Source organism: Anguilla anguilla, chromosome 17 (genome assembly GCF_013347855.1).
Source record: "Anguilla anguilla isolate fAngAng1 chromosome 17, fAngAng1.pri, whole genome shotgun sequence".
Classification (NCBI taxonomy): domain Eukaryota; kingdom Metazoa; phylum Chordata; class Actinopteri; order Anguilliformes; family Anguillidae; genus Anguilla; species Anguilla anguilla.
This window is the reverse complement of record NC_049217.1, coordinates 16,459,134-16,476,415: the sequence shown is the minus strand read 5'-3', so window position 1 is coordinate 16,476,415 and position 17,282 is coordinate 16,459,134. Positions and strand designations below refer to the sequence as shown.

At 49.6% G+C, this 17,282-nt stretch overlaps 1 protein-coding gene across 3 annotated transcripts; it reads right to left on the bottom strand.

Annotated features, from left to right (window-relative positions):
- Positions 1–478: 478 nt before the first annotated feature.
- pold1 (polymerase (DNA directed), delta 1, catalytic subunit) lies at positions 479–17,268 on the bottom strand. Of its 3 annotated transcripts, none has more exons than XM_035397757.1 (27): positions 17,062–17,257; positions 16,171–16,379; positions 15,781–15,894; positions 15,526–15,666; positions 15,029–15,154; positions 14,396–14,564; positions 13,421–13,535; positions 12,853–12,982; positions 11,742–11,908; positions 11,160–11,264; positions 10,859–10,999; positions 10,422–10,532; positions 9,488–9,679; positions 9,114–9,202; positions 8,609–8,725; positions 8,226–8,339; positions 7,605–7,752; positions 7,159–7,254; positions 6,696–6,833; positions 6,181–6,356; positions 4,040–4,192; positions 3,767–3,869; positions 3,370–3,502; positions 2,977–3,090; positions 2,601–2,653; positions 2,001–2,098; positions 479–656 (listed from the first exon to the last, which is right to left on the bottom strand). In XM_035397757.1, exons 2-27 carry the CDS (start codon positions 16,355–16,357, stop codon positions 569–571), a joined length of 3,318 nt encoding a protein of 1,105 aa, XP_035253648.1. In that variant the 5' UTR covers positions 16,358–16,379; positions 17,062–17,257; the 3' UTR covers positions 479–568. The 3 variants fall into 3 exon arrangements, with proteins under 3 accessions (XP_035253648.1, XP_035253647.1, XP_035253650.1); XM_035397756.1 differs by having other exon boundaries at positions 17,088–17,257; XM_035397759.1 differs by lacking the exons at positions 479–656; positions 2,001–2,098; positions 2,601–2,653; positions 2,977–3,090; positions 6,181–6,356 and having other exon boundaries at positions 17,088–17,268.
- Between the last annotated feature and the right edge of the window lie 14 nt (positions 17,269–17,282).

Sequence of the window (17,282 nt, the reverse complement as noted above, 5' to 3'; positions counted from 1 at the left end):
AATATGGGGAGGGGGGGGGGGGGGGGATGGAACGTTCTCCAAGGGTTGGGAGAGGGAGGTGAGGAATTTGGGTTGAAGGTTACCAAGACGACATACGTGTGACCTTAATTGGTTAAGATATGCCTTTGCTGTTTTTGTTTGTTACAGCCCTACTCAGACTTTGGACCAATATAAAAACTTCAGTGCGTAGCGTGTACCTGTAACAGGGCATTGTTTCAGGAAGCAGGATTACTGAGTTAGCTGGATAACTGCACTGAGTAAAATTTGAAACCCTCCCAAATCTGGAACGTGGACTGAAGTAAAAAGACCTGCTCCGGGTTTTACTCAGCACAGTTATCCAGCTAACACGGTAATCCAGCTTAAAGGTGTATTCAAATAAATGAAAATGGTGCAGTTCTTTTTATTCTTTATAAATGAAATTTATTTCATATAAAATCATAAAAAATAGACTTTTAAAACGAAGCATCGTAGAGAAAAGGAGTGTGTGGGGGTGGGGGGGGGGGGGGGGTGGTTGCCCTGAGAACGTAAAGAGCGAAGCGCTCACTTCCTGTCCTGGCCTCGGAACGCCTCACCATCCGAACCTGGACACCAGCTTCTGCTGATCTTCCAGATCTTTCTGCACCTTCTTCCTCATGTAGAAGATGGGACAGTCCCGACTGCAGGGAGAATGAGAGCGCGATTAAAATGTGTATGTTTTAATATGACTCTACTTCCTGCCTGGATAATAATAATGAGAACAAGGCAGTTGGGATGTCACCCTGTTTATCAGTATATGAAGCCTTTAAAAAGCAATCAATGCTTTAAAAATGAGAGAGAAGTGTAGGGCAGATGTGTCGCTGCCCACAGATTTGGCCACGGGAAAAGGATAAAAGTTTTTTTTTTTGTTGCATGCAGACGATGCGTTTGTTTTGCGAGAAGCACCCTTCTATCCTAGGGTCAGGCACTGGCCTACTCTCCGGAATCTTCCAGACCAACCCCTGCGAGAGGTGGGAATGGCATGATGGGAGTTACTGTACAGAGGTCAGCTTCATGCAGAGAGTTACTGTACCTGGTACAGAGGTCAGCAGAGAGTCACTGTACCTGGTACAGAGGTCAGCTTCATGCAGAGAGTCACTGTACCTGGTACAGAGGTCAGCAGAGAGTCACTGTACCTGGTACAGAGGTCAGCAGAGAGTCACTGTACCTGGTACAGAGGTCAGCAGAGAGTCACTGTACCTGGTACAGAGGTCAGCAGGGAGTCACTGTACCTGGTACAGAGGTCAGCTTCATGCAGAGAGTCATTGTACCTGGTACAGAGGTCAGCAGGGAGTCACTGTACCTGGTACAGAGGTCAGCAGGGAGTCACTGTACCTGGTACAGAGGTCAGCAGAGAGTCACTGTACCTGGTACAGAGGTCAGCTTCATGCAGAGAGTCACTGTACCTGGTACAGAGGTCAGCAGAGAGTCACTGTACCTGGTACAGAGGTCAGCTTCATGCAGAGAGTCACTGTACCTGGTACAGAGGTCAGCAGAGAGTCACTGTACCTGGTACAGAGGTCAGCAGAGACTCACTGTACCTGGTACAGAGGTCAGCAGGGAGTCACTGTACCTGGTACAGAGGTCAGCTTCATGCAGAGAGTCATTGTACCTGGTACAGAGGTCAGCTTCATGCAGAGAGTCATTGTACCTGGTACAGAGGTCAGCAGGGAGTCACTGTACCTGGTACAGAGGTCAGCAGAGAGTCACTGTACTTGGTACAGAGGTCAGCAGGGAGTCACTGTACCTGGTACAGAGGTCAGCTTCACGCAGAGAGTCACTGTACCTGGTACAGAGGTCAGCTTCATGCAGAGAGTCACTGTACCTGGTACAGAGGTCAGCAGAGAGTCACTGTACCTGGTACAGAGGTCAGCAGGGAGTCACTGTACCTGGTACAGAGGTCAGCAGGGAGTCACTGTACCTGGTACAGAGGTCAGCAGGGAGTCACTGTACCTGGTACAGAGGTCAGCAGGGAGTCACTGTACCTGGTACAGAGGACGGCTTCATGCAGGGACCCTTGGGTGCGCTGGCACTCGGTCCAAAGCCGGGAGAAACGCTCCTCCAGGTGGTTCAGGTAAGCGATCTGCAAGTGCACAGGCCTCTATTAGCACCACGTTAACATCATGTCTCATTAGCAGTGCACCAGCTAGAAATACCAGTTGGCATTACCAGCTAGTATTATCAGTTAGCATTACCAGCTAACATTGCCAGCTAGTATTATCAGTTACCATTTCCAGCTAACATTACCAGCTAGTATTATCAGTTAGCATTATCAGCTATCATTGCCAACTACTATTATCAGTTAACATTACCAGCTAGCATTGCCAGCTAGTATTATGAGTTGTTATTAACAGCTAGTATTATCAGTTACCATTTCCGGCTAACATTGCCAGCTACTATTATCAGTTAGCATTACCAGCTAGCATTGCCAGCTAGTATTATCATCAGTTAGCATTACCAGCTAGAATTATGAGTTATCATTAACAGCTAGCATTGCCAGTGTTCTTCCCAGTGTATATTACAGGGAAGCAGTTTCACTCTGGTTTACAGAACTGTGCTTCTCCCCCTCGGTAGCCCTGTCATACCTCTTTCTGGTAGAGCTCAGACTCCCGGTTCTTACAGTAGTCACAGACAGCCGCTGATGGAGAGAAGAGAGGTTAGACAGAAGGGTGTATTCACAGCTGTTTTGGATTCAAATACTTTTCTACGCTTTACTGATCTTGTCTGGTGTATTTGAACCAATTAAATCTGGTCATATTGGAAGGCTCAGTTACACCAGGCAAGATCAATAGAGCACAGAAATGATTTGAATCCTAAACAAATACATATTTGACCCAGGTCTGGAAAACCCATTAGTGCACATGCACACACACGCACAGACACACAAACAGGCACACACACATGCAAAGACACACAAACAGGCACACACACACACACGCACGTATACACACACACGCTCACCGTCAGTCTTGAGCACTGCCCTGCAGCCGATGCAGGTGTTCCTCTTCTGGGCGAAGGCTGTGAGGCCCCCCACCCTGGAGGTGAGAACAGTCTTACAGCGGGTGTGCTCTCCCTCTGAGAGAGAGAGAGAGAGTCAGTACAGTCTTACAGCGGGTGTGTTCTCCCTCTGAGAGAGAGAGAGAGAGTGTCAGTACAGTCTTACAGTGGGTGTGCTCTCCCTCTGAGAGAGAGAGAGAGAGAGCGTCAGTACAGTCTTACAGTGGGTGTGTGTGTTTGTGTGTGAGTGAGTGTGTGTGTGTGCGTGCACGCGTGCGTACGCACATACGCACGTAGGTACGTGTGTGTATGTGAGTGAGTGAGTGTGTGTGTGTGTGTATACTAACACAGACTCACTCAGTAAGATGCTCTCGGCCTTGCTCTCTCCCAGGATGGGCTCAAAGATGCGGAGCAGGGGCTTGGAGAGCTGCTGCTCCAGGTAGTACTGCGTGTCGATGGGGATGTTGTTCTCCAGCACGTAGATCGGGTCCTGAGAGTGACCCACAGGACAGTCAGACAAGGGCCGACAGACGCACACACACACACGCGCATACACCCACACACACACTCACACTCTCACACACACGCATACACCCACACACACACACACACACACACACACACACACACACACACTCACACTCTCACACACACGCATACACCCACACACACACACACACGCATATACCCACACACACACTCACACTCTCACACCCACACCCACACACACACACTCTCACACACACGTACACACCTCAGACTTCATATACGCCGCCGCTCCCTTCGCTGCCTTGACGATGACGTAGGGAACTCGGTCTCCCAGGTGGGGGGCGCTGCCAGCGTCCCGCTTCCTCATCCTGGAGAGACGGACGGCAGGGCCTACGGTCACTCTCCCATCATGCATTTCACCTCCCTCCTCATTCCCCGCTTCTGTGCACAAGCCTTTCCTCCGTCCACGTGTGGGCCTTTAGCAGGCCTTCCCCCACACCGCCTCCCTCTCCCAGTCCCGCCCTCTCCCAGGATGCACCTCTCGGCCAGCTCCACGTGCGCCTGCTTGGCGGCGTACTCGCGCGCGGTCCTGGTCAGCTCCTTGGTGATGACCAGCTGCGAGATGTCGATGCGGTTGCACAGCAGGTCTGAGATCACCTCCTTGGCGTGCTCTACCGCCCCCTGGGGGTCCCTGCAGGACAGACAGGAGCGGGGGTACCCACCGTCACACTCAAATAAAAAGCAGCGAATCAACACCGCAGTGTCAAACGGATCAACAGCTTGTGCCTAATTCCTGCTGTTCCAATCGGTTTAAAATCATGTGTTTGCCGTATTCCTGTATTTGTATCACATATTATTTTATGTTTATGTTTACCTTTTTATATATCTGTTTTGATATTTTTATTATTCATTTTCATTCGTTTTTCCTGTCGCCTTATAGTTTTGTTCTTTTATTTGGGAAGTGGTTTGAACAGACTACATGAAAAGTCCTTTTTATATACAGTTTGTTATTTATTATTTTTACTACTATTACTACTACAATTTTATTATTGTGCAGCACAAGGCAACCAAATCCTGTTCTTGCCCAGTCCTTTTTATACCAAGGACTGGCTGTCGGAATAAAAGCACAAACTTATATTTATCGCTTAACATTAAAGACATAAAGGAGTTTGACAAAATAAGAAAAAACACCATTGAATGAATGAGCACTTTAAATTTTAAGTAACTAAAGTACAAAGGTGAGTCATATTAAGTTGAATGCCAATTAGCTGTACAGTACGTGTCAGTTGTAAAAGAGGCCTGACAATTGGAACGTTGATATGAACTTTGAGTTTCCAAAGCAACGGGACAACTAACAGAGTTCTAAAGAAGTCAAATAGTCTTTTCTCGAATTGAATCAGCCACAAAAATGCAAAATGATGTGGCAAGGGGAACTGTCAAAAAAAATGACAACACACGCCACACATGAACAAACTATATCGGCAAAGAGGAACAATGGTCACAAGCTGAAGCTCACCAGGGACAGAGGACACTTAACAGGATAGTTGCCAAACACCCAAAAACTGCGGCCTCATAGATTACCACAGAACTCGACAAAAACTAAGTGGTGAGCTTCACAGAGCTGGTGTTAAAGGCATACTATGCAGGATTTCTTAGCCTGTGTTTGCCATCAAAGAATTCTCCTCCTCCATCTTCAACCCCACCCACTCACCCCCGAGGACTCGACCGAGTCACAGACACGCAAATTCATTATAAGCTTCCGGTAAATTTCTCCCATCAATTACTCCGGCCGGACATTAGATTACATTGTCTGGTTGGGACCACAAACCAGACATGCAAATAATATGAAAGCCAGACATTTCGGTCAAAACCCAGGCGTCTGGGATCCCTAGCTGCATAGCTAGAGGTGACGTTAACTACAGGTCCAACAGAAGACAAGCCAGCCCCGCGTTGCTTTTCATCCCCTTGGCAAACTTCAGCTGACGGCACAGAGGAAAATAAATTCCAAGGTTACGGTAAATAGTTCTTGAACAAGCCTTGTAGGCTTGTCTGTATGCTTCGCAGTATCTGGGCCATTATAGGGACTAGCTAGCTATAGCAACAAATATTGAAAAAAAAAGATGCTGAAATCTGATCCCAAACCACTGGCTCTGTAGCCACACCCACCCCTTCCCACACAGAAAAGAGTGCCACGCCCAGTAAGGTCCCAAGCACATTTTTTGAATAACAAATACAGGTAAAGGCATGGAAAGGGGTTTGGGATTAGGTGGGTAAAGGCGTTTGGGATCAGGTGGGTAAAGGGGTTTGGGATTAGGTGGGTAGATGGGTTTGGGTTTAGGTGGGTAGAGGGATTTGGGATTAGGTGGGTAAAGAGGTTTGGGATTAGGTGGGTAGAGGCGTTTGGGATCAGGTGGGTAAAGGGGTTTGGGATTAGGTGGGTAGATGGGTTTGGGTTTAGGTGGGTAGAGGGATTTGGGATTAGGTGGGTAAAGAGGTTTGGGATTAGGTGGGTAGAGGGGTTTGGGATTAGGTGGGTAGAGGGATTTGGGATTAGGTGGGTAGAGGGGTTTGGGATTAGGTGGGTAGAGGCCTTGCTGTAGACAGACTGCGAGCACTGGTCCGTTGGAGGCGGGGCTCTGCAGCCATGCTGAAATAACGCAGCCGAGGACCAGACCGCACCTGTTAATGAGAATGGTCTGCAAGCAGGAGTTAATCAGGTTGGCCACCAGGGGGCAGTTGTCCCGGCGCACCGTCTCTATGCCTTTACACTCCATCTTATCATAAGTGTCTGGGTTGGAGGAGTAGTGAAGGCCAGCGTAGCGCTTCTTGTTGATCAACAGGTACGGGTAATACACCTGTAATTTGGCAAAACGATAAATACACACACACATACACCCACACACACACACACACACACACACACAAACACACGTACACAAATACTGTTCAATAGTTCAATACGGGTGTCCAATCTTATCCCAGAAGGGCTGGTGCAGGATCTGTTCCAGTCCCGCAGTATGACACCCAATTCAACAAAATAATAATCAGGCTTCAATCCTGACCGTGATTGGCTGAAACAGGTTTTTTCGTGCTGGGCTAAAACAAAAACCTGGACCCTAACCAGCCAGTTTCTGTTAAGACTGGACGCCCCTGTTCTAAAGGTTAGGTTTGCACACGGCACTAAGGAACAGGACCTTCTCGAACTCCAGTTTGATTGGTGGAATGAAGTAGGTGGAGACCCACGCAGCTGCCTCACGCCCCAAGTCGATGGCCTCCCTCACAGTGGACACGCCCATTTTCACCATCACAGAGTCCGTGTCCCCGTAGATCACCTGACACGAGAGCACACGCGCAAGACGGGTTAGCATGGACACCGTGGGACCCCCTAGACACCTGCGTAACTACAGCTGTGTGTAACAGACTGTGTAACTACAGCTGTGTTTAACAACAGACTGTGTAACTACAGCTGTGTGTAACAACAGACTGTGTACCTACAGCTGTGTGTAACTACCTACAGACTGTGCGTAACTACAGACTGACTGTGTAACAACAGACTGTGTAACTACCTACAGAGAGTGTAACTACAGACGGTGCATGACTACAGACTGTGTGTAACTACAGATAAACAGGGCAGGCAGGTGGTCTATGCTGACTCACCTTGCCGTCGGCTTGGTAACCGTTGCTGATGGTGTACTTGGATTCCACCAGCTGCTTGGTCTGCTCGATCATTTGCCGCCCAAAACCGGTCACACTCTTGGAGAGGGAAAGAATGGTGGGCGAAGTAAACAAAAAGCTCTCCAGAAGCCTACGGCCTGAACTCCTGGGTTTCCGTTTTACTTTTGTCTATAGCGTCACAGGGTAAGCTTCCGTAGTTAGGTAAGCTAGGTCAGCTGAAAGCTCCAATGAGCTTGTGCCAAGCGGCTAACATCCATATTTCAATAACAAGCTGTCTGTGATGTCACTCCTTTAGCCACGCCCCTTTACCCTGACTGGCTGGACGAGACTCAAGTGGATTAGCAGGGCTGAAAGTGTGGGTGTGAGGCACGGAGAAGGCAGGACTTAATCCCCGCCCCAAGCAGGGCAGTAACAGTACTAATACTCACCTGTGAGATCTCCAGGCAGGGCAGTTTGCCCACCTGGGCACCGGTAAAGCCGTACACAGAGTTGGCGCTGATCTTCAGAGCCAGCTGTCTGCCATCCAGCACCTGCTTCTTAAAGGGGTCCGTCTCCTTCTTCAGCTCCGCCTTCGCCCTGCAGTGGAGAGGGGAGTCATTTTACTCACTTTACAGAGCTGGAGTCACTGAGTCATTTTACTCACTTTACAGAGCTGGAGTCACTGAGTCATTTTACTCACTTTACAGAGCTGAACATAGTCATGACAGTTTGAGTCAAGACAAGACAATTCTCATTGAAATGGCAATCATAAAATACTGTACTAATGTGCTTAAAATGAGTGTATTTAGCAGTGAAGAGGACTATGATTTTAGCGATTTCACTGAAGAATCTCATTTCAGCACAATTTTTGTACTATAAATAAGCACATGCAGCTTCCATTTTACTGTGGAAAACATCCTTTTCCTTTTTTATATTACACACCAGCCTGCTGTCCGTCACACTGGCAAAATGAGATGCCGAAGTGCGTTTGCAGAGAAACGGTATCGGTTCGAGTGAGAACAGGAAACGGAACAGGAACAGGAAGTGCGTTGGGACGGGGCCTCCCTTACCTCATCCTGGCGGACAGCAGGTTCTCCAGGATCTCCGGCAGGAGGCCCTTCCTCACGGAGCTCCTCACAAACTGGTCCCCCGTGGGCGTTTCGATGAACTGCTCCGGAGAAAGACTGGACATGGGTGAGAACAAGGTACACTAACATGCTATCCATCCATCCATCCATACCCGCTTATTCCTGGTCAGGGTCGCAAAAGGTGCTGGAGCCTATCCCAACATGCACTGGGTGAGAGGCAGGATTGCGCTCGAGACAGTTTGCCAGTCCATCGCAGCGCACTCACACCATTCACTGAGAACTCATATCCAGGGGAAATTTAGATGCTCCAATCAACCTAAGCAGCATGTCTTTGGACAGTGGGAGGAAACCGGAGTACTCCCTACCCGAGTTTCTCTGCAGAGCCTTTCTTGAGCAGGGAGGTGTAGCACAGGTTGTGGGCCATCATGATGGAGGGATAGAGGGAGGAGAAGTCCAGGATGGTGATGGGGATGCTGTAGTACCTGCAGACAGATGCGAGGGAAGAGGTGGAGACGCGGACAGTTTTTACAAGGAAGACTCGTTTTTACTGCTATGAGACACAGGGAAGTAGCTGAATGAGGAGGTGTGTGTCAAACACGTCACACTATCTCACACTAGCCCCCTGTGAACCAGAATCTCAACCGGGGACACAGTACTGACCCAGTGCAGTGTGTTTGTCACAGAGAGAGCTGCAGTACTGACCCGGGTAATTGTGTTCATCACAAAGAGAGGTGCAGTACTGACCCAGTGCATTGTGTTTATCACAGAGAGAGCTGCAGTACTGACCCAGTGCAGTGTGTTCAGCTCAGAGAGAGCTGCAGTACTGACCCAGCGCAGTGTGTTTCGCTCAGCGATCGCTGCAGTACTGACCCTTTCTCCGGCTCGATGACTGTTCCTCCACTGTAGTCCTCTCCTCCCTCCATCTTCACCACCGGCATCACAAAACCTTTCTTTGTGGCCTGAGAGACAGAAACAGTGGAAGCCATGTCTTTAAAATTTGTAATTTACATTCAGAGCGGGAAATTGGTTAGAAGTGCGTGTGTGTGTGTGTATGCGTGTGTATACTGTATGTATGTATGTATGTATGCATGTATGTATATGTGTGTGTGTGCATGCGTGTGTGTATATGTATGTATGCATGTGTGTGTGTATGTGTGTGTGTGTGTGTATGCATGTGCGTGTGTGTGTGTATGTGTGTGTGTGTGTGTGTGTGTATACGTGTGTGTGTGTTAGCGGACCCTGACCTGCCGGAGCAGCTGGGACACCACTTTGATCTGCTGCCCACGGGACAGCAGGTAGGAGAGGGGCACGCCCGTCACGCGCGCCATCTCCATGTAGTTAATCACACACATGAGCTTCTGCAGCAGCCGCAGCGGGAGGTGCGCGTCCTTCAGACAGTACACCGCTAAACGCCGCCGCGTCTGCTCGTTACCGCTCTGAGGGGGCGGGGGGGAGAGGGGGGGGAGGACAGAGAGAGACAGAGAGAGAGGGTGGAAGGAGAGAGGGAGAGGGAGGGGAGAGAGAGATTTACATAAACAAATTGGCTACTTTGTTGGAGCAATCTTCAGTCCTGGGTTTCGTGCTACAGGATAAAGAGGTCAAACTCCTACTCCACGCAGATGACCTGGTCCTGCTGTCGCCCACAGCACAGGGGTTACAGAGGGGCCTGGATCTGCTAGATAAATACTGTCAGACCTGGGCCCTGGCAGTAAATATGAAAAAGTCAAAGATAACAATTTTCCTAAAACGATCCAGAGCTTAAGGAAACACTTACACTTACAGTTTCGCATATAGGAACAAATAACACAGAACACTGTAAACACTATTACTATTTAGGGCTGAACATAAGTTGTTCTGGACATTTCAACCTGGAAATAAACAAGGGACTGCAGGGACCCCTAACCAACTAATATTCACATGTATCTAGGTTTTTAATTATATAATGTAGTTTTGAATCTTTTAGTTACAGTATAATAATTATTGTTTATTGTTATATGCTAATATACATTTTATGTCTGTTATTTTTATCCTCATATTTATTGTTGTAGTAATTGCTGTCATCATTGTTGTGGGAGAAATAATTATCTGTATAATCTATACTTGCGCAAAACCGGCACCTGCATAGACCCTGTGCATTTGCAGATCTGTACAGACCCCATACCTGTGCTGACCCCATACCTGCAGGTCGCCGATGACGGAGTGGTGCACCGCGTCCTTGTGCTCCTGCAGGAAGTGGAAGCTGACAGCGTTCAGGGAGTAGGAGCGCAGCTTGTAGTCCCTCAGGAGCACCTGCAGGTATACACACACACACACAGCGCCATGGCAACAGCCCCACCAGCCGGGACTACACCGCTCCTCTATGAGCCGACCGAAAGAGGTGCCACTCAAAGCTATAAACCCGCCCACTTTTCAGAAAGTAACTATCAGACACAGGAAATAGGCTGAACGGTGAGAGGAAGTGCATGTCGACTATGACCTCCCGCTGCTGACCTCTGAGAATGTGCCATCACTGCCTAACTGCACCCTGTTATCCCAAATCACTGCACCCTGTTCACCTGTAAAACGCAGAACTACACCCTTCTCACCTGTAGCAGGTATAATTCTGTCCTGCTCACCTGTAGCAGGTCGAACTGCACCCGGCCCTCTGTGTTGATGCTTTTATTCTCCCTCCTCCCCATCTGCTTGCTCTGGAAGTTGGAGTCTCTCAACACAGACTTTATCCCCCGAACCCGGCCCAGGTACGGGAACAGGTCCACCTGGACAGAGAGAGAGGGGGCATCACACACACATACACACGCACACACATACACACATGCGCGCACACATACACAGGCACACATGTACACATCCACAGACAAACGCATGCACACATAGGCACACACACATAGACACACACACACACACAGACACACTCACCTTCAGTACAGCCGCTCTTTTCAGAAGATATGGCAAATCAAAGTTCTGGACATTGTAGCCTGTGATGATATCAGGATCCACCGTCCTCACAAACTCCGCCCAGCTCTAGAGAGAGAGCCAATCAACTGTTAGAGGTGATTGTAGAGGTGATGGCTACCGTGTAGCACCTCTATCCCAAGACTAATAGCATCTCTCCTTCTCCTGCTTCCTCTCCCTTTGCCTTCTCTCCTCCACCAACCTCTCCCTCTCCTCTTCCTCCTCCTACCCCTCCCTTTCTTCCTCCTCCTCCTCCTCCCCCACACTGCCCCCTCCTCGTCTCTATCCCTCCTCCCTCGCTCTCTTCTCCTCCCCCTCTCTCCCTTTCTTCCTCATCCTCCTCCTCCCCCACCCTGCTCCCTCCTTGTCTCTCTCCCTCCTCCTCCCCCTCCTCCTCCACCACCCCTCCCTCTCCTCCTCCACCCCCATCCTGCTCCATCTCCCTCCTCCTGCCCCTCCCTCTCCTCCTCCCTCTCCTCCTCCATCCCCATCCTCCTCCCCCTCCCTCTCCCTCCTCTCCCTCCTCCTCCTCCTCCTCTCCAGTACCTGCAGCAGCTGAGCCTCCTGGGAGAAGCAGAGGACCTGTGAGCCGACGATGGAGGCGCAGGACTGCAGGGTGAAGACGGTGCGGACGAAGGGCTCCTTCTCCCCCTGCCGCTGCACCAGGGAGGCGATCTGGATCACCGGGTCCCTGTCGGCCTCCGGGAAAATGCCTGGGAGGGGAGCGGCGTGCGTTAAAGCTGCCTTACTCTGCACTGCACTGCACCAACACTACAGTACACTGCACTGCACCACACCAGCACTGCACAAACACTGCACCAACACTGCCTTACACCGCACTGCACCACACCAGCACTGCACAAACTACACCGACACTACACCAACACTACAGTACACTGCACTGCACCACACCAGCGCTGCACGAACACTACACCAACACTATAGTACACTGCACTGCACCAACACTACACAAACACTACAGTACACTGCACTGCACCACACCAGCACTGCACAAACACTGCACCAACACTGCCTTACACCGCACTGCACCACACCAGCACTGCACAAACTACACCGACACTACACCAACACTACAGTACACTGCACTGCACCACACCAGCACTGCACTGCACCAGCACTGCACCAACACTACAGTACACTGCACTAACACTGCACCACACCAGCACTGCACAAACTAGACTACCCTAACTTTAGGCTAACAGTAGCACTGACATTTGGACACAGCACAAACACTGTGCTAACCAATACTATCCATAGGCTAACGCACACACACACACACAAACACACACACACACATACACTCTCTCTCACACACACACACACACACACACACACATACACTCTCTCACACACACACACACACACACACACTCACACATACTCTCTCTCACACACTCACACACACACACACACACTCACACATACACTCTCTCTCACACACTCACACACACACACATACACTCTCACACACACACACACACACACTCTCTCTCACACACACACTCACACATACACTCTCTCACACACACACACACTCTCTCTCACACACACACTCACACATACACTCTCTCACACACACACACACACATACACACTCACACACTCACACACACACACACACACACACTCACTCTACCTTTCCTGCAGGCACACTCGATGTCGAAGCTCAGCACCCTGAGCGGGGCGATCCGCTGCCACTCCCCCTCGGCGGGGTGGCTGATAAGCTCCGCCCACTCCACATCCACCTCGTACTGGCACAGCGTCACCTGGGGCAGAGACACTCGTCAGGGCCTGAGACTCCTCCCCCGCCCCGCCCCCAACCTGCCACAACCTGCCCTCGCTCCGCCATCACCCCCCAACCTGCCACACCTTTCCCCTACCCCTGCCCCCACTCCACCCCTGCCCCGCCCCCAACCTGCCCCTACTCCACCCCTGCTCCGCCCCAACACCAACCTGCCCCCGCTCCACCCCTGCCTCGCCCCCAACCTGCCCCTGCCCTACCCCTGCTCCTGCCCCGCCCCACCCCCAATCTGCCCCCACTCCACCCCCTACCTGCCACAACCTGCCACATCCTACCCCCGCCCCCACCCCTGCCCTTCCCAGCCTCTACCTCACTCCGCCCTGCCCCCAACCTGCCCCGCCACCCTGTCGCTGCCCAGCCCCGCTCAACCCCCAGCCCTGCCCCCGCCGCTGCCCGTCAGCACCTTAGTGGGGTGGTGTGAGTCCGTGCCCCCCTCGCCTCTCTCCTCTCTCACTCTGTACCTCCCAGCAGGCAGCTGGATCCAGCAGCACCCCACCACCTCGGTGTCCACCATGAACCTGTAACAGCAAACGCAGTACCCGCACAGGGGATCCTCCATGTCTCGCAATCACGTCCTCATTTAAATGCTTACTAACGCAATCACTGCTAATTGCATTCAGTGCATGAGCTAATCACATTACATACACAATTAACAAGTGTGGAGTTTTTAACGAGGCAACGGTGTGTTTCATTCTGTAAAGACACTGGCTCCCATTTCAAAGCATTCATTCATTCATTCATTCATTCATTCAACCTTTATTTAATTCTCGGGAATACGTTGAGGGTGGGCCCTCATTTTCAATGATGCCGAGATTACATTATGCAGCAATGAAACATAACACAAACAATAAAATACAAACAAAACACAGATAAAAAATCAGTTAGAAACAGTTACATATAGAAGCAGGGAGGTTTGTGAGCATGGTTTTAAATTGTCCATAGGTTAGTAGAGAATCGATTTTTAGCGTGTGTTGAAGATCATTCCAAGAAGTTGGTGCACTAAGATAAAAAGCTGACTTTCCAAATTCAGACCGTACTCGGGGGACCTTAAGCATAAGCCAGTCATTTGAGCGAGTTAGATTAGGGTCCAAAGTTCCAATCCAGCATCGTAGCAATATAAGGTGGTAGCTTTCCGACAATAGCCTTACAGATATACAGATACCAATGTTTATTACGCCTCTCTGCCAGAGAAGACCAACCCACCTTATCGTACAGGATACAATGGTGAGTGCCATAGCTATCACCAGTAACAAATCTGAGGGCAGAATGACAGACCGAGTCTAGGGGTTTGAGCATGCCGACGTGTTCATAAGACCTGGACCGATGTTAGCGAAAACCCTGTTAGAGCCGCTAGTGTTAGCGTCAGACAGCTCGGTACCTGATCTCAAAGTCTATGTTGGCCTCGAAAGCGGCGTAGTTCTGGGCGGGGAAGGGACCGAATTTGAAGCCCTGCTCCAAAAGTCGTCTGGCCGGGGCAATCAGGCGCGGCGTCGCCACGGTGATGCGCAGGAAGTCCTGAGGCCGTATTCCACAAAAGCCATACATATCTGGCAGAGAGGGAGAGAAAGAGAAAGAGAGAGAGAGAGAGAGAGAGAGAGAGAGAGAAACACAGTGTGGGCATATCACATGAGACAAGATACAATGTAAACATGGACTACAACTCCAGTGCAAAGAGCATAGCTAAGAGCAAGAGGGGCAACATAAACTACAAATACAGTGCCCAGAACAGTGAAGTGTCAAGATGGACTACAATTCCAGTGCAAAGAGCATGGAGAACAGCAAGAGCAGCAACATGAACTACAAATACAGTGTCCAGAATACAATGAAGACAGTGTGAAGATGGACTACAACTCCAGTGCAAAGAACATGGCTAACAGCAAGAGCGGCAACGTTAACTACAAATGCGGTGCCCAGAACATAGTGAACAGTGTCAAGATGGACTACAACTACAGTGCACAGAGCCACAGGCCTAGAGTGAAGAGAGCGGTTGTGATGGCAACGGGGGACCCACTCTCTTTGCGTGTAATGTCCACAGCCAGTACAGTTTCAGTCAGGTTGTCCTTATTCGAGCGCATGTCCGTCAGCAAAGCAGAGTTTAGCGCCTTCTGGAAGTCACTCAGGTGAGAGCAAGAGAACCCTGAGGAGTGGAGGGAGAGTCATGTCTGTCTTCAGCAGTGGAAAAGACAGACGGACAGACCCACAGGTATGTAGACAGACAGACAAACCCACAGGCACGTAGACAGATAAAGGATGGGGTTTTACATTTTTGGTCATTCGTCTCTTGAAGACGTCTCTTGTCACACATCCATCAGGCACAAACTCACCAATGACAACTCGCTCATTCCCACGGTTCCGCATATTAACGAGGCAAACAACTGCAACCATTGGTGCAGTTTAACACAGAGGCTAAGTGCTGTTCCAGTGACGCTGAACATAAAGATTTGATCCAGAATTCCCTTGAGACAGAGAGAGAGAGAGAGAGAGAGAGAGAGAGGCTACAGGACTCACCAGGGGGAGCAGGAACGTAGAAATAGGGAGCGAAGCCGTGGACGTGACAGCACACAGAGTTACCGCCATCCGTCACGCCAAACATCCTGACGATGGGGACAGTGCCCTGAGACTGACCAGGCATTCCGGCCACCGGGGACCCTGGGAGGGGGAGGAAAGGAGTGGGGTGAGCAGCGATAGGTCAGTGAGACAGGAGGGGGCGGAGTATGGTTTGTAGACTTGCACAATACGAACAGAACTTGGGTTGCCAGTTACCCAAGTAGTAGTCCAGGTCTATCTGCTGGAAGGTGAGCTGGTCAGTCTGGGGGTGGAGGGGAGGAGCGGGTGGGCGTCGCCACAGGGGGTTTAAATCAGCAGAGAAGAGCTCCCCTGCAAGAGACAGAGAGACACGCCCTGTACAAACCCGCCAGTCACACTGCAGTCTCGCCTCTCAAAAAGTCACCAAATTACCAGTGTAGTATAATGGGTAAGGAGCTGGACTCCCTGGTTGAACACTGTCGTTGTACCCTTGAGCAAGGTAATTAACCTGCACTGCTTCAGTATATATCCAGCTGAACAATTGGATGCTATGTAAATGCTATGTAAAAAAAATTGTAAGTCGCTCTGGATAAGAGCGTCTGCTTAATGCCTGTAATGTAATGTTACCAATGGGGATGACATCGTGCCCGGGTTGCCCCTCCCGTGACTCCGCCTCAATCTCGGTGTCGTCAGGCACGGCCAACTCCTCCTCAAAGAGGGAGGGGCTGTCTTCCCTCTCCCCGCCCACTCTGCCTCGCTTGGCCTGGGAGGGCTCTCCCATTGGTTGGCGACCTCTCCGTTTCTTTGCCTCCATCACCCAGGATAGGCTACGGCTGCTACGAACACAAGGAAACCAGGGGATTATTTATTTTGCCAGTAATAAAACCAAATTTTAATTAAAATCTCTTTCACAAGAGGGACTTGAAATAAAACACAGTTATAAAGACAAAGTTAACAATCAATCTGACTTCAAAGGCGAGCAAATTACTTGCACCAAAATAAACCACCCAAAATACACATTTCCACTGAAATTGCCTAAAATAAGTCGATGAATTTACAATTTAATCTTTACTTTGTATGTTGTGTACTTGAAGCGTAATGGGTGAAAATACTGACTAAATTATAGTAGAAAATGTATCTTTACAATAACTTCGCGGAAACTCCGCAGGCACGATGCAAGGCTGTTGGCGATTTATTGCATGAAACGACATCAAAATAAACCATCAAGCCAAAGTTAGGTGATGCAACTAGTTAGGTAATTTGCTTTCGCTTTTGTTTCCAACCTGTGTAACTGGTAAACTACATAGGATCTAGATCGCTAGTTTGAAATTTGTGAGAAATATATGGTATCATTCGTCTGACTACGATGGCATGACAGGTTGATAGCAAAACAGTTAACTTTACAATCGCGTGTAACTATTTGCTAGCAGTCAATCGAACAAGCCTAATCAATTATGATACTTCAATAATCAATTTCATAACTATCTAGCCACAGTCTAGGCTCTTAACAACAAATACCTGTCGTATAAAACGAAAAGGCTTGCCTTTATTAAATTCCCTCCCTTTTCTCCAAACTGTCAGGGTATAATTTCCCTCCAACTCGTTGTGTTTGATAACGTCCATATGATCATCGTTCTGTTTTATTGTTCTCTTCAAAAACCGGCTTGACAGCTGGAGCTGGCTGATGGAGACGATTGGTTGAAGAAAGGCGGAAATGCGACTTTATTTAAGTAGAGTTC

Bases quoted from the DNA above. Each gene is read 5' to 3' on its own strand.
- pold1 (XM_035397757.1), bottom strand. From the start codon at position 16,357: ATGGAGGCAAAGAAACGGAGAGGTCGCCAACCAATGGGAGAGCCCTCC. The intron at 7,753-8,225 runs GTAAGGGAGGCC...TCTCCACTGCAG, and splicing joins CTGCTGTCCGCCAGGATGAG to GGCGAAGGCGGAGCTGAAGA. The intron at 3,503-3,766 runs GTGTGTACGTGT...GGTCACTCTCAG, and splicing joins CGGCGTATATGAAGTCTGAG to GACCCGATCTACGTGCTGGA.